General features: G+C 39.7%; 1 protein-coding gene across 3 annotated transcripts in view; it reads left to right on the forward strand.

Moving 5' to 3' along the window:
- Cmpk1 (cytidine/uridine monophosphate kinase 1) overlaps positions 1-21,770 on the forward strand; it is a 35,155-nt gene that overhangs the window by 7,436 nt on the left and 5,949 nt on the right. The window contains exons 2-3 of one of the 3 annotated variants that reach the window (XM_029562947.1): positions 18,908-19,012; positions 20,131-20,277. The exons of 1 other annotated variant lie outside the window; for it this stretch is intronic. In XM_029562947.1, coding sequence (XP_029418807.1) covers positions 18,908-19,012; positions 20,131-20,277 — 252 coding nt within the window. The remainder of the gene's footprint in view (positions 1-18,907; positions 19,013-20,130; positions 20,278-21,770) is intronic. One more of the 3 variants, XM_029562979.1, reaches the window with a different exon arrangement.

A 21,770-nucleotide genomic window follows, 5' to 3' on the forward strand; every position in this document is an offset into this window, starting at 1 on the left:
GGAAAGAGGAATTTATTGCTTGTCTGAATTTACTGCTTGAATTTACTTTTTTGAATTTACTGCTTGTAACTGATTAACCCAAGTGGAGACACAGGCATCCCCAGATAGGGGCAAGTGCTGCACCCCCCAGAGCCTAGCCTGTTTGATCTGTGTTGTGTCATGTAGGCATGTCCACTTACCCAAGATAACAGGAAAGGGTTGCGCCAGGTACATACCACTCACCCTTCCCTGATTGAGACACCTGAAGGAAGTTGTGACATTTCATTTTTCTTGAAGTTATTGGTTTGTGAAATGCTTGCTTTGAAACTATTGGCTGTATGAACGCGGGCTTTTGTGTAACGGTTGTGGGAACCTATATAATCTTTACCTAAAATTGCCTCAGGGTCGATAGCTCTAACCAGACCTGCGTGTCTTGGAAGGACGGTCGGCCCCAGCTGGCTGGTTTAATAAAACTCTGCTTGATTTTTGCATCTCCATACTCGTGCATTTGTCTTCCTGAAGAGACCCACTGAGTCACGGACCCTAACATTGGGATTAAAGACCTGTGCCACTATGCTCGACCTATTCTTTATCAATATTTTTAAAGGCTTATTATTTTTATTTTATGAGTATGAGTGAGTGCATACCTGTTATAATGTGCATGCCTGTTATCCTTGAAGTCAGAAGAGGGCACTGGATCCCCTGGAATTGGAGTTACAGATATTTGTGAGCCACTGTGTGCATGTTGGGAACAGAACGTAGGTCCTCTGCAAAGGCAGCAGATTCTCTTTATCACTGAGCTGTCTCTCCAGCACGCGAAGTCTTCCTTAATAGTCTTACAAATACTTAAAATTTGTACTTATAATGGTATTTTCATTATCTTTATTTCACTAAATGTATTCTTTCAGGGCTTAAACTAAATAAAGATTTAATTGATTTTTATTTGCAGCTGCAGAATATTCTGGATATTGTCATAGCATGTCATCTATTAGCTGTTCAGAACAATAAGCTTGTATATGTAACTTTGAATATGGATGCTTTTATTGTATAAGATTCCTGAAAATGGGTTGCTGCCTCAGAGTATGTACTTTTATTTTAATTGATAATTAATTGTTTGGTTTCTTTGGAACAAAAAACTCCATTATATTTGAGTTTTCCAGAGTAACAGAACTATTAAGAGATAGATACACGTATAAATATATAAAAGAGTATTTGTTCGGGGAATTAGCTCACAGGGCTATAAGGCCCAAGAAGTCACATGATATGTAATATGTAAGCTGATATGTAATATGTAAGCTGGGGGAAGGAACCACTGGTGTATTTCAGAGTCTGAAGACCAGAGAACCTGAAGTACTGATGTTTGAGGGCAGAAGATGAATGTTGCAGTTCTATGGAAACGATTTAGCTCTTCTTCTGCCTTTTGTTCTAAAAATTCTTAGTGAATTGGAGATGAGGTAGTGAAGGCTGATCTTTACTCAGGCCACTGATTCAAATGCCCGTCTCTTCCAAAACACCCTGAGAGATCTACTCAAAAAAATGTTTTGGCCAGGTGTGGTGGTACACGCCTTTAATCCTGGCACTTGAGAGGCAGAGGCAGGTGAATATCTGTGAGTTCAAGGCCACCGGGGTCTACATAGGGAGTTCTAGGCCAGCTGGTGCTACAGGGAGACCCTGTCTCAAAAAGACCAAAAAAAAAAAAAAAATCTTTTATCAGTTATGTAGGTTTTTGATCCCTTAGTACAAACATATTGGAACCTAAAATTAACCACTGGAACCATAAGAACCTTAAATGTGATAAATCTTTTTAATTAAAAATTTTTATTTTATGTGTATGAGTATATTGCCTGCATGATGTAAGTTATGCAATGCCAGCGGAGGACAGAAGAGGATGTTGGATTTGCCTGGAATTGGAGTTGTGGACTGATATTAGCTATGTGGGTGCTGGGAATCCAACCCGGGTCCTCTGCAAGAGCAGTCAGTGCTCCTAACCCCTAAGCTGTCTCTCCAGCCCCAGCAATGTATGATTATTTATCAGCACTGGAAATTATTTTGATGTTTGTAAATTTTGTATCTCCTTTGTTTTTTAAAGATTTGTTATTTTAATTTTATTTATTTTATTTCATGTATATGAGTGTTGTGCCTGCATGTATGTAAATCCACCATGTGTATGTAATGTCCTTAGATGCCAGAAGACTGGATTTACCCCGATTTGGGTGCTGGGAAATGAAACCCCTGTGTTCTGAAAGAGCCATATGTGCCACAGAGCCATCTCTCCAGTCCCTCTTTTAGGGATGGGAGGACAGCATGGGTTTAAATGTCACTTTAAAAAAATATATTTATCATTTTTGTTTTATGTGTATGAGTGTATTGCCTGCATGTATGTGAGTGCACCTGTGTTGTGCAATAGCAGCAGAGATCAGAAGAGCTTCGGATACCTCTGGAACTGGAGTTAAGGATGGTTTGTAGCCACCATGTGGGTGCTGGGAATCAAACCCAGGTCCTCTGCAAGAGCAGTCAGTGCTCTTAACCGCTAAGCCATCTCTCCAGCCCCTAAATGTCACTTTTTCAGTGGAACTTACTATGACATTTTTAGAATAGGTCACATTTCTCAATATGTTCTGTAACATTTATTAGTTCCTAATTATGTTGTTCTATATCTGTATTTCATCTTCGTGATTATTTGACTCCTCTGGTTTCACAAGGGTAAGAAATCTGTAGATTTTTAAAAAAATTGTCTTTGTATTTTTAGTGCTTAGTGCACCGTCTGGCAAAAATTGATGCTTAATTAATAAGTAGGTTTTGAAGTCAGTCAGACCTGCCTCCTACTCTTGGATATTTAAATTTTTGACTATTTTGTTTTCTTCAGTGAAGATTGAGAATATTAGCCTTTAAGAATCATGAAGGTTAACCACGAGAATCTATGCAACAGATGATTTGATGCCAGAAGTATTAGGTTCTTCATGTATGTTAGTATCTCTCCATGCCTGCCCAGCCTAGTCTGCTTTTATCCATAAATAGTCAGTGAAATAAATATTGAACAATGTAAATACCTATTCTTTGACAGGTGTTTTGAGCTACACAACAAAACAATTGACAGACATGGAAGTGTCCTGCCAACGCTGGGGGTGTAGCTCAGTGGTAGAGCCCTTTCTTAGCATGGACAAGTCCCTGGTTCAGTCCCCAGTACCTCAGTAACAAAACAACAAAGAAACAAAGTCATACCTGCATGTAGTCTCAGGCAATATGTGAAGCTCAGATTTCAGAGTCAGAATGCCTAAGATTGAACTTTGCCTTGCTACCTTCTGTATTATATATGACCAAGTCTTTTTTTGTTTTTGATCTTGAGACAGGGTCTCCCTGTAGCAGACCAGGCTGGCCTTGAGCTCACAAAGATCTGCCTGCCTTTGCCTCCTGAGTGCTGGGATTAAAGGCTTGTGCCTCCACGCCTAGCCGTGATCAAGTCTTTTAACCTCTGTATCTGTTTCCTTATCTATACAGTGGGACAGTACATAGTACTACTTATCATTGGGCTGAGCATTTAATGAACTAAATATGTTAAGTGCTTATGGGAGTGCCAGGCTGTTACTTTGTCATCACCATCTCCTGCTGTTTCTTTTACTTGTTGCTCCCACTTTTCTTCCTTTTGACTTTTGTCTCGTACTTATTTTTCCCTACTTTGGGAACTATACAGCCTCTTTCTTTCTTTTAGTGGCTGTGTGTGTGTGTGTGTGTGTGTGTGTGTGTGTGTGTGTGTGTTGTTCTGGAGATCTATACCAGAGCCCTGGTGTATTTATTCTAGGGAAACTCTTATCAATGAACACTCTGGTTCCGGTTACCCTAGAAATTTTTAAGCCCACATGTTGAAAGTCTGACATTAATACCTTATATTCCTACCCCAACTCCACTTTACTTAGCACACTCAACTCTGTTTTCTATCCTATTCTATTTTCCAGGGTTTTAATACCACACATACTTTAAAAAAATCCACAAATGACATGTTTGTTTCGTAGCAAACAGTAATGTTTGTTTAGAATAATTCTCGTGCATACATACTGCTTTCTTTATTCAGCACTTTTGTGCTTCAGATCCCTCTTCTGAGATTTCTTAAAGTATATCCTTCAGCGTTTCTTTAATCACTATAAACTTGTGTTAGGAATTTTGCTATTTTCTTTCGTATGGTAAGCTTTTTCCTCATTCAAGCCCTGATGGTGTCATTCCTCAGGGTCCTGTCTGTATGTGGAGCTCTTTGAGCCTCACAGGCTCCACCCTCAGGTCTTTGTTGTCCTTATGGTGCTCACCCGATGTCTACCAATTCCAGGCTGTTGCCATCAATGTTTTAAGGTAGGGAGTCCCCCTAGAAGCTGAAATTTGAATGCCCATTCACTCTGGATTTTTCTTTTCTCAATACCTAAATCTAAGTTTCTTTTCTGCTAGCAGAACCATAGAGTAAAACAACAGAACCTTTCAGAGTTGGAAGTTGAGTTTAGAATGTCCTCTGTAGGCCCTTGTGTTTGAACACTTGATCCCTAGCTGGTGGCAGTTTGGGAAGGGTTCAGACTCTTGGAGGTGGAAGTGGGTCACTGTGACAGGCCTAGCAGTTTTCTAGCCCAGACCTGCTTCTTGCCTGCTGTCTGCCTCCTTCCTGACAGTCCTGAAAGCGTGTCAGCCTTTGCATTCTTTTGCCGTCGTACTTCCCCACCATGATTGACTCTGCCCTTGTAAACTATGAACCCCAATGAACACTCCCTTAAGTTGCTTTTTGTCGGTTATTTTGCCACAGCAGTGAGAAAACTGTTAAGAGTCCTTACCCTGCATACGCAAGATGCTGGATTTGATCTCAAAACCAAGGGAAAAAACTCTAGCTATATGGATACATGTGCTGTCCCATGTAGGAGTAGTTTCTTTGGGAAAGGGAGAAAACATGTTTTTAAAATATTCCCATTAAAATTAGATATAATCTGGCTGGTTTAGATACAATCTGTAACTCAGCATCCCCTCAGTTTTTCTTTAATAAATATATTTTTTATTTTGTATGTATGAGTGTATTCCCTGCATGTATATAAGAGCACCTGTGTTGTATAATTCCCACAGAGATCAGAAGAGGGCATTGAATCCCCTGGGACTGGGGTTATGAGTGGTTATTAGCTGCCATATGGGTACTAGGAATTGAACCTGTGTCCTCTGCAAGAGCAGTCAGTGCTCTTAACCACTGAGCCATCGCTCCAGCTCCCTAACTCAGTCTTTCTTCAATATCATTTGTTTTTCTCATCCTATTCTCTTTGAAATTACTGATTTACACTCAGGGTTAAACTTTCATGGACAATAATTGGTTCATCTAAACAGCACGTTCCAGTTAAAATGCTAATAGACAAGATCTGTATTAGCTGGAGACCTCTCAAAGTCACATACAAGTGCAGTTTTTGAACAGTTGATCTTCTGAATTGAAGTCAGCATTTCTAAAACTATTCTAGTAAGACTTTTTGGCCAGGTAAAAGAGAGTAGGCACAGAGGCTAGCTGCCCCTTATTCTTTCTGTCATGTTGGCTAGGTCTTGTTACTTTCATGTTACTACTTTAGCTCAATTGTTACATAAAAGTGTGTTTGCTGTAACATTTCAGATGCTTTACCCTGTCAAATCAAGAACATTTTTATAGACTAAACATGTGATAACAGCATTTAGAACTTAATAGAGAACAGGTGTCGCTGACATAGTATTTGCTGACAGTTTTATACATTCAACCTGATGTACAAAGTTAACAAAAACATCACTTGGATAAAGGAAAAAACACCTTTTGTAACTTACTATCAAAAGCTGTCACTTTGAGGGACCAGGTCCCATGAAGCATATGTTATATGCCTAGTTTCTGTCAGTCTTTTCCTGAAGACCTGTTGGTTGGTTACTTTTGTATGAGTTACTTTTCTGTTGCTGTGATAGAAACACTGAGCAAAACAACTTATAGAACTAAGAGTTTGTTTGAACTTAACGGTTCCAGGGGAATTATAGTCCATCTTGGCCAGGAGGCATGGCCAGCGGTAGAGGTGGCTGGAGGAGGAGCGGAAGCTAAGCATTACATTTTCAATCAGGCACAGGGAGCAAGAGAGCAAGTGGAGATCTGGCAAGGCTTAAGAACTCTCTAAGCCTGCCCTCAGTCTTCCTCCACCATAATTATACCTTTAAAACCTCCCAAAACAGCATCACCAACTGGGGACAAAATGTCTAAATACTTGGAGCCTATGGAGGACATTGTCATTTCAACCATCACATTGGTTCTATTCACCATGAGGATATATCCCATACCAGCAAGCAGTTATACTCACCTGGGGGTATGTGAAAGACTGCTTCTTGCCCACTTTTTATTTGGAGTGTCCAGAATGTGTTAGTCATTGATGTTTACTATTGGAAAAAGTACATGTGTTTAAACTCACAGGATTTACCTTTATAATTATGAATGGTTTAGATCAATAATGACATGATTTCTGGGTTTCTTTTTTTGTGTGTGTGTGTCCACTGGGAGAAAAAGAGGCACTCTACAAGACACTTGGATTGTGCAGTTGACTCTGGCTAATTTAGGTTATCAGATGGTGGGAGTGGAGATGGTAGGGTTTCAGAAGTGGAGGAAAGCAAGGATGGAACAGCTGAGACAAGGGTGAACAGAATTTGGCAGAATGAAGACGGGTTAAATACCTAGTTCTTGGTGTGGATAAAGTCCCTGATGGGATGGCATCTTCATACAGGAAAACCAGTTGACCTTAGAGTCTTCTTTTACCAGCAGATTCTGTGATTCAAAGGGCATAGAAGCCCATCTTCAACAGGTAGGTAGAGTGAGCAAGAAATAAAACTTCATTACTTTAGCTGAGCTCGAGCAATCAGCTTGACCACTACTAGTGATCACCTTCCTCCAAATGGACAATTCATTTAAGGGCTGAACTATATTAATATAGATTGTGTACTCAGAGTTCCCAGTGACAGTAACTCAACTGTGTGTTAAATTTTAATTGTGAGGATGCAAACTTTTTTTTTTTTTTTTTTTTTTTCTTTTGAGACAGGTCTCCCTGGCCCCACAGCTGGCTTGGAATTCAGTATTGTAGACTGCCTCTGCTTCCCAGTGCTGGGATTAAAGGCATGTACCACCACGCCTGGCAGATTTCTCTTTTTTTCTTTTTGAAGCGGGGTTTCCCTGTAGCCCCAACTGTCCTAGAAATCACTATGTAGATCAGGCTGGCCTTGAACTCTCAGAGATCCACCTGCCTCTGCCTCCCAAGTGCTGGGACTACAGGCGTGTGCCACCACGCCTGGCTAAGATTTCTCTTAGTAAGTCTACCTCCCTCCCTCTTTCTTTCCTCTCTCCTCCTTTCCTCTATCTTTCCTCCAAAGCCATAGAAACTTGAAAACTAAACACTGCATCTCTGGGGCTAGAGAGATGGCTCAGCGGTTAAGAACACTGGTTGCAGAAGACCCAGGTTCGAATCCCACATGGCAGCTAACAACTGTCCGTAACTCCAGTCCCAGGGGATCCAACAGCCTCTTCGGACCTCTGCGGGCGTTACACTTACCTACATGCAGGTATAACACTCATACACATAAAATAAAAATAAATAAAATTAATTTAAAAAGCCGGGTGTGGTGGTGCACGCCTTTAATCCTAGCACTCAGGAGGCAGAGGCAGGTGGATCCCTGTGAGTTCAAGGCCAGCCTAGTCTACATAGTGAGTTCCAGGCCAACTGGGGCTATAGGGAGACCCTGTCTCAAAAAGACCAAAAAAAAAAAAAAAAAAAAAAGACTGCATCCCTGCATTGGTCCCTAAGGAATAACTCCAGTGGTCCATTAAGGAATAATACTCAGTGGGGGTCAGGAGAGGCCTGGATCAAGTGCTAGTTTTCTCTGTACTAACTAGTTTTCTCTTTGGTAAGATGAGAGTTATGGAGTAGGTGGTCTTGCTAGCACTAAAACAGATCTAAATCTGGATGCTTCCGTGTGAGATTTTATCGTACCTAATTTAGCCATAAGCCAGAAGGCAAATATACCTAGTTTGACAGGAGCATGTGTGATTTCTTTTTACCTAGTTTGACAGGAGCATATGTGATTTCTTTGCTATTCTATGCTGTATACATTTAATAGATTCCTTTCATAGAATCAATTAAACCTATTAAATTCATAGACTTCTAGACTAGCTCTAAACTTGTCATGCTCTGCCTCGGCCTGATGAGTACTGGGAATACAGTGCTGGAGACTACAGGTATATGCCATCTGGCCCTGAGTAGGAACAGTGTTTTAAAATGTAATAATTGTGTATATTGCTGGGCCTGGTAATACACACCTTTAATCCTAGAACTCAGGAGGCAAAGGCAGGCAGATCTCTGTGAATTCAAGATCAGCCTGGTCTACTTAGTGAGTTCTAGGCCAGTCAGAGCTACACCGTGAGACCCATCTGCAAATAAACCAACCATCCAAATGTGTTATGTATGCATTTAAAAAATTTAAATGTTTAGGAAATGGAATGTTGGGGACCATCTTTCATAAAATAGAGCAGAGTTTTTGGAGTTTTTCCAGAACAATATTTGAAGTCAGACATTGGTTTTTATTTCGGTCTAGCATCTATAGCTGTGTTGCTCTTGGTTCTGTATCTTCATTTGTAAATCGAAAACAACGTCTGCTTGCTTGGGCTGTTACAAAGTTTTAGGGAAGTAATGCTTACCCAATGTTTAGCGCAGTGCATGGCACTCACTAAGTATATACATGGCAATTTTTATTATTTTAGAAAAGCCCTATAGAAACAATAAAAAAATTAGAATAACAGTTACTGAGAGTATGCTATTCCCATTGCTCACTATAACATAGAAAACGATACCCATACTAATAACACTTTTTAAAATCTGTATGGCCTCGGGGCTGGAGAGGTGGCTCAATGGTTAAGAGCACTGACTGCTCTTACAGAGGTCCCGGGTTCGATTCCCAGCATCCACATAGTGGCTAACCACCTTCCATAACTCCAGTTTCCAGGAGAATCCAATGCCTTCTTTTAAAAAATCTGTATGGTCTTTTAAAAGGTATTTTTCTACTTCAGGCATTTGGAATTTGATTTTTAAGTCCTAGGAAGGGTAAATATATTTAATGAAAAATTAATAGTTATAAATGTAATTTACATTTATAATCTGTTACTTCTTATATTCATGTTAAGAAATGAAGCAAATGACCTCATGACAAGATAAATATCCTGATTTAATACTGTGTAGAGCTTAATCATTCAATTAGTATATGTTATAGAAAATTTGAGAAAAAATAAAAGTACTATAAAAATTATCAGGGGACTGGAGAGATGGCTCAATGGTTAAGAGCACTGGCTGCTCTTGCAGAAAACCTGGGTTTGAATCCTATCACCCACATGGTGGTTAACAAGCGTTTATAACTCCAGTTCCAGGAGATCCAGTGCCCTCTTCTGGCCTCTGTGGGCACTGCCTAACACAGATGCACTTCCATACATGTGAATGTAACACTCACACATTCAAAAAAATCAGCAATTTACCCCCTAGAGAAAACCACTGCTAATTGATATTTGGGGTGATGTTCTTTTAAACATTTATTTATTATAAATTGTTCAGTTGCTTATTTTTAGAAAATTTGTTGCTTCTAATTTTTCAATAACTATTCAGAGTTGTATTTTTCAACAGCTTGAGATGTCTTGCAACTCACCTATTTTGTTTATTTTTTTAAGACAAGATCTTCCTGTAGCTCCAGCTGGTCTGGAACTCACTATGTAGGTTGAACTGCCCCTCCTCCTGAGTGCTGGGATTAAAGGTGTGTGCTACCATGCTCATCTGCAACTCCCCTGTTTAAAATATACAGGGTTTCTTGGCATATTACATTAACTTTAAAAAACATTTTATTCAACCCATGAGAGTTGATTCTCTCCTATCATGTGGGTCCCAATCCCCAGGATGGAACTCAGGTTATCAGGCTTGGCTGCAGGCTCCTGTAACCCTCTGAGTCATTTCACCAGTCCTTAAACTTTTAAAATGTAAAACAATGTGAGGGCCAGCAAGATGGTATGCATAGAGACTGACAGACACAGACATGCACACAATAAATAAATATAAAAAAAATTTTTAAATATAAAATTTCACCACTTTTTTTTTTGTCTTTTGGAGACAGGGTCTCCCCTGTAGCCTCAGCTGTCCTGGAACTCATTCTGTAGACCAGGCTGGCCTTGAACGCACAGAGATCCACCTGCCTCTGCCTCCTGAGTGCTGGGATCAAAAGTGTACGCCACCACGCTTGGCCTAATTTTACCACTTTTAAGTGGTACAGTTTCATAGCATTAATTGTATCCACAAACTGTATTTACAACTGTCCTCACTGTGTGCTTGTAATATTTATTACCTGAAATCATTAAGTAATAATTCCTAATGTGACCTAGTCTTTGTTCCTTTTGCCTCAAAAAGTGACATTTATTCAGAGAAAAAGAAAAAAGGCAAGATGTCCATTCTTTGGCTCGTTCCTTGCACCCTCTAGCTGTTCTTCAGCCCTTGGGATTGAACCCTGGCTGGGGACAGGTAGCAGGACAGTGCTCCCCCCCTCGCGCCCCAGATTAGATTAGCAAATTTATTAATGCAGGTCGTGTAGAACTCTTGAAGGGTTCTCTGTGTCTTCTGTCACCACCTTAAGAGCCACACCCTTGACCTAGGTGGCCTTTAGATCTAATTCAGTCTGTTGCAGAATTGATATGCAAATGTAGTCATTACTCCAGACCAAGGGTCTAGCTGAGGGTTAGGCTCAGTCCTGGCTGGCAAGAAATCAGATAAACCAAATTTCTGGTTTCTTCTCCCCCCACCCATATTTCAGTAGCCAGGAAGCTGCTGACTGAGAACCCAGGTACTCTAGCTTCTCCAGAGTGGTTGTATGGTCAGAATCCTCTCCAGCCTCCTGCACAGTGAAGCAACTAGATTCCTAGTTGACTTATAATTGGGTCTTATCTATTCTGGTTACCTCATATCAGAGAATCATAAATTTGTCATTTCATCGCTAGTTTATTGCAGTAAACAGCGTTGTCAAAGTTCATCCTTATTATGGTTGAATAATGTTCCATCTTTGTACCACATTTTGTTGATCTGCTGAATGGCACATAAGTACAGATTGTTTTTTTCCTTTTGGCTATTGTGAATGATGCTGCAATGCACACTGACCTGCAAGCATAGGTTCAACCTTAGTTTACACTTCTTTGAGGGTATGGAATTGCTGTCACATGGTAATTCTGTGTTTAAGTTGTTGTGGAACCATCTAGTTGGTTTTCACAGCAACTGCATTATTTTGCATTTCCAGCAACGACTATACGAGGATTCTCTACATCATCACCACCAAAAACTTTTAGTGGATGTGAAGTAGGCTTTTTCCCACAATTAAAAATTATTGTTGCTTATTTTTAATTGGATTATATGTCTTTAATATTGAGTTGTAAAAGTTAATGTATTTCAGATTAATGTATAGGTGTTTTCTCATTCTGTGGTTGTCTTTTATTTTTTGGTTATGTCTTTGGAAGAAAAAAGTTTCAATGATGCGGGAGTAGATTGTATATATTTGTACATACAGTATGGTTTTTCTTCTCTGTGATGTTGAGATTAAAGTTTTGATAAGTTAGTGTAGAACCACAAAAACGATAATAACCAATAAGTATTTCTGTTGGAGTTAGGGGTGGATAGAGAGAGATAGTATAGATGGGAAAGAAAAAGGGGATAGTGCTGGTTCAAGTTAGTCACATCAGATCAGTGAGGTAGGAAAAGGTGTTCCCATTCTGCAAATGGATCCATGTTCTACTTACTGTGCAATCATCATAGCAGAGAAGGGACAGTTATAGAAAAATTTCTGAGCTTATCACTTTTTATTATATTTCTCTTGATGAAGTGAGATGCTAATCAAGAACCAGTCTGCCCTGCAGTGTAAAAATGGGCATAATTATCTGTGATCAACATTAAATCCTAGATTGGACTAGGATTGATTGCTGTGTTATCAAAAACAAATATTCCTAGATTGACTTTAATTTTAGAATTAGGAAAATGTATCCATGAAGATAAATTTTATGCCCCAAAATTAAAAAATATATGGATTGTTTCTCAAGGCCAAGTGATATTTTTTCTCATTATTATTCCTCCCTCCCTCCCTCCCTCCCTCTCTCCTTCCCTCCCCTTCTTCCCTTCCTCCCTTCCTCCCTCCCTCCCTCCCCCTCCTCCCCTTCCTCCCCTTCCCCCCCCCCTTCCTCCCCTTCCTCCCTCCTTTCTTTTTTTTTTTTCACACTATATAGCCCTGACTGCTTGTAGACCAGTTTGACCTTGAAGGCACAGAGATCTGCCTGCCTGTGTCTCCTGAGTGCTGGGATTAAAGGCATGTGTCATCATACCCAGACCCTCATACCTTCTATTAGCAGAGGTTATTGGACTAAAATGAATGTTATGATTTGTTGTCTAAGCAGTGATTTGTGGGTTCTTTTTTTAAATGCTAGTTGAAAAGGTTGCTTAGCACAACACAGTTACAAGTTTTTGTAGAGCTCGTGGTAGTGTGGGTATATTGTCCCATGCTATACAAGTGGCATTTCCTGAACATTTGGCTTGTAATTTTGAATTCTAGCATTTGGAATAGGGCTTCATCGAATATGTTTTCTTTTTAAACTTTCCATAATCTCATGATAATGTCTCTAATTTTTCATCTGTTTCCAGGCTGTGAAACTGGACTGTTTTCTGTCTGCTCTGTTTCTCCTGATTCCATACCCATTCATTGTGTTCCGCTGTGGCTGTATTGTATGTTTTTTCCTCCTTTTGTTTAAAGAATGGATCACTTTTCAGAGAAAATTTTATCTAAACATTTGAATGGATTTTTGGCTTTAGAAAAGTCACAGATACCTTTTTCTAAAGTTGTTATTCTCTAAAACGATTCACTTTCACATTTTAAGTAAGTTCTTGATTATGCAGGTAGTTTCCTTTTCTCTGGAGTCAGGTAGTGTTTCTGGGGGCAAGACTGATGATACGCTTCACCACCACGTTATACCGGTTGAATTTACTGTGCTGTTAGAATTGTTAATTTTTTAACATTATATTTTTTTTGTGTGTGTGTATGTGTATGTGCATGAAGGTCAGAGGACAACTTGCAGGAGTTGATTTTCACCTTCTAACATGTGGGTCCTTCCTGTTGATTGATTTCAGATTTTCAGGCTTGGCAGCAAGCACTTTTATGTGCTGAGCCATTTCACTGGCCCAAAAGTTGGATGTGCAAACTTAAATTTAGATTACTGACAAATCACCCTCTAAAAAGGTTGAACACTTGCACTGGGTAGAGAAAGGTTGTTTTCTTATATCCTTGCCATTGCCACTTTAAAAATCAGTATTTTGGCTGGGCATGGTGGCGCATGCCTTTAATCCCAGCACTTGGGAGGCAGAGGCAGGTGGATCTTTGTGAGTTTGAGTCTAGCCTGGCCTACATAGAGAGTTCCAGGCCAGCTGGGGCTACAGGGAGACCTTGTCTCAGAAATACAAAAAAACCCCCAAAACAACAGCAACAAAAATCCCAGTATTTTAACCAATCTGATGGGTAGAGAATGTCTTCTTTTAGACAGGCTCTTGCTAAGTAGCCCCAGCTGGCCTGGAACTTGCTATATAGGTCAGGTTAGCCTCATTCTCACAGAGATCTGCCTGCTTCTACCTTTGCTGGGATTAAAGGTGTGTACCACCAAACCCCAGTTTGTTTTGGTTTGTTTTTGGAGATGGAACTCCCTGCTAGCCTTCAATTCTCTATGAACCCTCTTGCCAGCCTTGCTTTTGTTCTGGGGGGTACAGGGTCTCATGTACCTCTGGCTAGCCTCAAATTAATTTTTTTTTGTTTTTGGTCTTAGACTGATACTGTTAATACATTGGGTCTATGTGTTTGCTTGTAGTTATTGTGGTTTATAAAATTTATTTTATTTTTTTGTGTTTTTGAGACAGGGTCTCCCTGTAGTCCCAGCAGACCTGATCTCACTATGTGGACCAGGCTGGCCTTGAACTCGCAAAGATCTGCCTGCCTCTGCCTCCCAAGTGGTAGGACTAAAGGCTGAGCCATCACACCCGGTGGTTTACAGAATTTATAAGCTGCTCATGTTACCCTTAAGACCTACTAGGTTTTAATTTCTAGAAAATCTCAGGGAATGTGAAAAAAAAATTTGGGGGCTAAGGCTGGAATTATCTATTCTTGTTTTCCTTAAAACTGGCATCAGTGACCACTTAATGACAGCGGAATGAAAGTTATACCTTCCAAAACCTAGCTATTATTAAAATGCCATAATAACTAGTATTTAAGTAAAGTTGTTTGTTGTTGAAACTCTGGTAAAAGGAAGGCCCCAGCAGCATCCTTGAGAAAAAAAAATGTAGCATAAAAAGAAACTGGTAGTGTTGGAGAGATGGCTCAGTGGTTAAGAGCACTGGCTGCTCTTGCAGAGGACCAGGGTTTGAATCCCAGCACCCCCATGAAGGCTAACAAGCATCTACAACTCTAGTTCCAGAGGATCCGACACCCTCTTCTGACCTCCGTGGGCATTACATGACATGGGTACACTTACATACATGCAGGCATTACACATAAAATAAAAGGAAAGACACTGGTCAATAGAGGATTGTGAAATGGAATGTTGATGAGAAAATGAAATATGCATACATACAGTTGACCTGGCTCTGCTTAGCTCTTTTCCTTATGTACCCTGACCTTGTAGGTTATGTCATGTTCTGAGTAAAATTGTTTCACACTGGAAGCTGGTGAGATGGCTCAGGGGTTAAGAGCTCTTACTGCTTTTCCAGAGGACCAGAGTTTGGTTCTCATTCTCAGCAGCCATAGAGTACTCAAAATCACCTATAATTCCAGCTCTAGGGGATCTGACATACTCTGCTGGCCCCTGTAGGCACAATACTCACATGCACAAACCCACACTCACACATACACACAATTTAAAAATTAAAATAAAATCCTGGGGCTAGAGAGATGGCTCAGTGGTTAAGAGAGCAGTGGCTGCTCTTGCAGAGGACCCAGGTTCAGATCCCAGCATCCATATGACAGCTAACAACTAGCTCTAACTCTAGTTCCATGGCATCTGGACACCGTCTTCTGACCTCCATGGACATTGCATGACACAGGTCCACTTACATGCAGGCAATACACTCAGACACATAAAATAAAAATAATAAAAGATTTAAAAAATCAAAATCTTAACAAAGATTTTACAGTCAGGTGTGGTTCCCCATATCTTTAATCCCAGCCCCAAGGAAGCAGAGGCAGGAGAATCTTTGTGAGATTTAGGCCAGCCTGGTCTATAGAGTGAGTTCTAGGTCAGGTGGGACTACTGGGAGATCCTGTCTCAAAAAAAAAAAAATGCTTTTACAAATACTATTTGTGCTGGGCGTGGTAGCCCCACGCCTTTAATCACAGCACTTGGGAGGCAATGGCAGGTGGATCTCTGAGTTAAAGGCCAACCTGGTCTACATAGAGTGTTCAGGACAGCTAGCTGGGGCCACAGGAAGACCCTGTCTCAAAAAGAACAAAAACAAAACAAATACCGTTTGTGTAATTATATGCAATTTACAGCTATTTTTTTCTTAAAAAACTGATACAATGCCAACCCCCTATTTATTTATTTATTTATTTATTTATTTATTATTTTATAGTCTTTTGTAGCCCCAGTTGGCCTGGACCTCCCTATGTAGACCAGACTGGCCTTGAACTCACAGAGATCTGCCTGCCTCTGCATGAACCGTCATGCCCAGCTTCAAGTCGCCTTTTTTAATGTAATATAAATCTTGCAAATTTGAGTTCCTAATTTCTAAATTACTAGCTGGGTTTCTAAATGTATATGTTGTTCATTCACTGTAACATTACAAAGTAATCTGTATTGTTGGTGATTGCACTGAGAGCTTGCCATTGTTTAGTACTGTTTGATTCTACATTTACTCAATAGTACCATATGCTATCATCACTAGACCAGAGTAAAGCATCTGACAAGCAGAGACTTCCAAATAGGAGTCAAAATAAACAATGGAAAATGAAGCTGCTGTAAAGTTTTGTGGACAGCAGTTGTAAAATGCTTTTTGAAAATTGTACATGGTAAGTGGGAAAGTAGGTCACACTTCATTTTTCATAAAGTTCTTTTTGTACTCAACTTTCAGACATTTGCTACTCAGTGATCATATAAGTAGTGTGGGAGTAATTAAACAGTTTAAACAATTAAACAATTTTGTGTTTCTGTTTCCTGTAAATAATGGGAATTCTTTAAACAAATTACAGTTTTACATTTTTGGTAGTTTCTTTTTTTTAACTTTGTTTTATGTGTGTGTCATGCAAATGTATGTAAGTGCGCCCCTGTCATGCAGTGTCTGTGGAGGCCAGAAGAGGGTGTTGGATCCCCTGGAATTACAGATGATTGTTAACTGCTGTGTGGGTGCTGGGATTCAAACCCACCCAGGTCATTTGCAAGAGCAACTAGTGCTCTTAACTGCTGAGTCGTCTCTCTAACCCTTCTGGTAATTTCTTTTAGTAAAAGGACTAAGACACAAACATGATAATGCTATAATTTTTATTTATTCTTTTCATAAAAATTTTATTTATTATTTTTACTTTATGTGTATGAGTGTTTTGCCTGCATGTATGTAAGCCCACCTGTGTTGGGCAATGCCCATGCAGGTCGGAAGAGGGCATTGGATTCCCTGGAACTGGAGTTATGGATGGTTGTTAGTCACTATGTGGTTCATGGGAACTGAACCTGGGTCCTCTGTAAGAGCAGCCAGTGCTTTAACTGCTGAGCCATCTCTCCACCTGATTTTTTTTTTTTTTTTTTTTTTTTTTTTTTTTTTTTGTCTTTTTGAGACAGGGTCTCCTTGTGGCCCCAGCTGGCCTGGAACTTGCTGTGTAGACCAGGCTGGCCTCCAACTCACAGAGATTCACTTGCCTCTGACACCTGAGTGCAGGAATTAAAGTATATGCTACCATGCCCAGCCTCAGAGCTGGTTTTTAAAAAAATGCAATTGAAGCACGTTTTTTTTTTTTTTTTTTTTTCTGGCCTTAAGTCAGAATCCTCCTTACCTCAGCCTATTGAGTAACTAGAATTAAGGTGCATACTATCATACTCAGTGGGAAACACCTTAAAATTGGGTGATAGTGTGAGCTGCCTCACATCTTGACCTTCATTTAAATGATCAAGTATTTATTATTTACTCTAAAAACTCATTGAAGGGGCCTGGAGAGATGGCTCAGTAGTTAAGAGGACTGACTGCCCTAGCAGAGGACCTGGGTTTGGTTCCCAGCACCTACATTTCAACTAACAACTGTCCATAACTCCAGTTCTAGGGGATCCAACACTCTCTTCCTACCTCCATGGGCATTGAACAACAGAGGTGCACTTAGACACATACAAGCAATACACTTAGACACATAAAACTTCAAAAAAGTAATAAATATTTAAAAAAACTCATTGGAGGAGCCTTAAGACTTTCAGGTAAAATAAGTGTTATAACTGAGTATTGAATATGGTTCAGACTATCCTAATATTTGAGAATAAAACCATTTTAAATGGATTGTGCCATTGTTTTTAATAAGATTAGACATGGAAATTCATATGGGGAGGCTTTTCATTATTTAGGATCTTTTTAAAAAATTTGTATGAGTGTTATGCATGCATGTGTATAAGTGCATCCATGTCATGCAGTGCCTGTGGAGGACAGAAGAGGGCGCCAGATCCCCTGGAGCTGGAGTTACAGATGGTTGTTAGCTGCCATGTGGGTGCTGGGAAACCAAACCTAAGATATCTGCAAGAGCAGCCAGTGCTCTTAACCACTGAGCCAGTTTCTCTAGCCCCCATTATTTAGGATCTCCACTTAGACTATATTGTTTTCTCACTGTACTCAAAAAGAAGTAGAAGCACAACACCTTAATATCTTACTTGATGTGGCTTAACTATCTCTCTTTACTTTGACCTGGTATATCATTTGTAAGTCATTCGTTGCCTTCATTATACTGTATTACTGACCTTTCATAGAAGATTAATGGCCATTGTCTCACTTAAGCCCCTTTGACTGCTTTTTCTATTAAAACCATTAAAGAGTGTGTGTGTGTGTGTGTGTGTGTGTGTGTGTGTGTGTGTACACTACATAGTAATTTCAGTCAATGACAGGGTCACATGTACAACTTGGTTCTGTAAGATTATATCACCTAATGGCATTGTAGTCATTTGGTTTATGGTGTTTACCCAAAAACATTTTCCAGATATATCCTTGTCCTTGTCCTTATATAACATGTTCATTTAGTGATGGAGATATGCATTGCTGGACATTTTTGTTGTTCAAACATCAATTACACTTATACAAACCCAGACGGTATATAGGTCAAGTAGTTGATATGTCTACTGATACAGTGAAGGCAAACATGAAATGCATGAGGTGTAGGCGTCTGCTGCAAGGTAATATGGCATGCTATTATGCAGTGAACTTTAAAATTAGGTCTATACTCTAAAATAATAAATATAGACAAAAGACCAGTAATACAGTCATTTACCATCGAGGAGTATTCTGTTCCTAACTACGTGCAGTACTTTTATATGACTGACAGTACATTAGTGTTAGCCATACTAGCATCACTGCAAACATGCACGTAGTATATTGTGCTGAGCACTAAGGCAGCTCAGTGTCACTAGGTGATAGGAAGTTGTACTTCCATTATAATTTTATGGAACCACCATTGTACATATGACCCTCATTAACAAAAGCAACATGTGACTGCTTATAATATAAGAAAGATTATTTAAGATAGGTATTGGGCTAGGGAGACTGTTCAGTCAGTGTAACATGCTTGCTGCACAAGCTTGAGGACATGGGCTTGATCCTCAGAATCAATGTAAAAAGTTGTATGTATTGGCATGTTCTTGTCATTCCAGTATTGGAGAGGCAGAGATAGGTGGATCCCTGGGGCTCACTGGCAAGCCAGCCTATCCTACTCAGCGAGTGCCAGGCCGGGGAGAGACCCTGCCCCAAAGAACAAGGTAGATGGCGTCTGAAGAATGGTATACCCAAGGTTGATCTTTAGTTTACACGGGCATGTGCACATTACTTACATGTTTGCTCCCACACACACATCACATACATACACACAAAAGATATCTCAAAAAACAAAACAAAAAAACCAACGTGAGTTTAATGAACAGTGAGTGGTAACAGTTTTGTCTTGAGTCTCAGAATTTTTGATAGATATTTCTTTTTTTAATTTTATTATTTTAATTTTATGTGTTTGAGTGTATTGCCTGCATGTACGTGAGTGTACCTGTGTCATACAGTGCTGCAGAGGTCAGAAGAGGGCAGAGGTCAGAAGAGGGCTTCGGATTCCCCTGGAACTGGAGTTAAGGACGGTTCGTAGCTGCCATGTGGGTGCTAGGAATTGAACCAGGGTCCTCTGCAAGAGCAGTCAGTGCTCTTAACCGCTGAGCCATCTCTCCAGCCCTGATATTTCTTTTTTTTAAAAAAAATTATTATTTTTATTTTATGTTTATGTGTGTATTGCTTCCATGTATTTAAGTGCACCTATGTTGTACAGTGCCCGGGATTCAGACCTGGGTTTTCTGTAAGAACAGCCAGTGTTCTTAACCGCTGAGCCATCTCTAGCCCCATCAGATTTTTTTGGTAGTTATTTCTATTACAACATTTAAGCTTTTTTGTTTTGTTTTTATTTTTGTTCTTTTTGAGTGAGACAGGGTCTCCATGCGGCCCCAGTTGGCCTGGACCTCACTATGTAGACCAAGCTGACCTCGTTCTCACAGAGATCTGCCTGCCTCTGCTTCCTGTGTGCTGGGATTAATGGTGTCTGCTACCATACCCGGCAGCATTTAAGCTTTGATTGTAATGAGGTGTCAGTGCTGTGACTACTTTGATAAATATGGACCTGATTTTGTGGTATGTAAACATGATTATGAAGGTTATGAAGGACAAGACTTTACTAATAAGCAACCTGGACTATATGAAATCTCTTAAATTTTTCTTTAGTATTTATTTGCCCTACAAGCAAAACTTATTTATTGTAGAAAAATTAGAAGTTAACACAAAACCATCTGTATTCCTACCACTGGATCGATTGAATTCTGATATTTCTGTATGTTGGTTGTTTCAGAAATATGGCTACACACATCTTTCTGCAGGAGAGCTTCTTCGTGATGAAAGGAAGAACCCAGCTTCACAATATGGTGAACTTATTGAAAAGTACATTAAAGAAGGAAAGATTGTGCCAGTTGAGATAACCATCAGTTTATTAAAGAGGGTAAGGAACATGAATACCAACCTGTTTAAACCACCACAGACATAAGAAACTAAATCTTCTTTCATTTGAGTAGTGAAAAGTAAATCTGAATATTGAATTTCTGCTTGTGGAAGGTAGATGTGGTCTTTGGGAATGGCAGAGGTGGAAACTGCTTTCACTGAAGAAACTGAACAGCAGCAAGGATTTTCTGCTTTGTCTAAAATCAGCTATAGCTCAGCCATATGCCTATAGGTGCATCCAATATATGTATAGTTATACTTCTTTTTGTGGTTTTTTTTTTTTTCTTTTTTAAAACAAGGTCTCATATAGTACAGGCTGGCCTCAAAGTTACATAATCAAGAATGGTCTTAAACTCCTGATCCTCTGTCTCCACCTTCAGAGTATTAGGATTATAGGTATGTGCCACCATGCTTGACTATGTACACTTGACCCTCCCTTCCTAGCATTCAGTTACTCTTTCTTCCATTTCTTTTATTTCTCCTCTTCCCTCCTTTCTGTTTTCTTGTAAACCTTCCCTATTCTCTCTCTCCTTCCTTCTTTATCTCCTTCTCAATGTCCCTCATTGATACTCTCAGTTTTGAAGTCTCCTTTTTTTCTGATGACTATATCACCATTTCATCATGACATCTAAAAAATAGATCTTAATTGGTAATGCCTTATTGTATACCCCTAAGACTAGTCTGTAATAGGTATTTTGACATATAAGAACTACTCAAAGGGAACTGCAGTGTTGGGGACAAGAAGAAATAAGTGAAGCCAGTAGATGAGACCTGGATAAACATCTGGGTATAGCTAGAGACACTTGGAGATAGAATGAGTGGCTCATATACACCGCCTTGCCTCTCATCTCAGAGTCTGGAGTAACTTGCCTCCGTTCCAGAGTAGATAAATTGTGCCTTCCTGTTCTTTGGATACTGCCTTCTGCATTACAGGTGAACATTAGGAAAGAGTAGTTTCTCCATTCTTTTACTTTTCTGCCCTTAGTAGTCAGGGTCTATTTTCACCTCCATTGAAACTGCTTTTTTGTTTGTAGTACTGGGGATTGAAGCTAGGACCTCAAATATGCTAGGCAAGTACTTTATCACTGAGCCGTGTCCTTGGCCTTTTTTATAGTTTATACTAATTTTGAGACAGGGTCTCACTAAGTTGCCCAGTTGGCTTTGAACTCTGTAGTCCAGATGGGACTTGAGCTTGCAATCCTCCTGCCTGAGTTATGAGTCTGTGTTACTAGGCCTTGGGAAACTTCTTGCATGTTACCAATGATCTTTTCTGTGAAGCCCAGGGGATACTTTTAGCCTTTATTTTTCCTGTAATATTTAACTCTAATCAATGTCTTTTTGAAACTAATTCCAATTGTTTTTTGTAACATCATTTCTGTTAGTTAGTTCTCTTCCAGGAACTGCTGTTCTTCAGCCTTGCTGTATTAGTTACTTTTGGTTGCTGTGATAAACCACCATCACCGAGGCAACTTAAAAAAGGAAGAGTTTATTTGG

The sequence above is a fragment of the Nannospalax galili genome, unplaced genomic scaffold (assembly GCF_000622305.1).
Source record: "Nannospalax galili isolate Female #2095 unplaced genomic scaffold, S.galili_v1.0 scaffold750, whole genome shotgun sequence".
NCBI lineage: Eukaryota > Metazoa > Chordata > Mammalia > Rodentia > Spalacidae > Nannospalax > Nannospalax galili.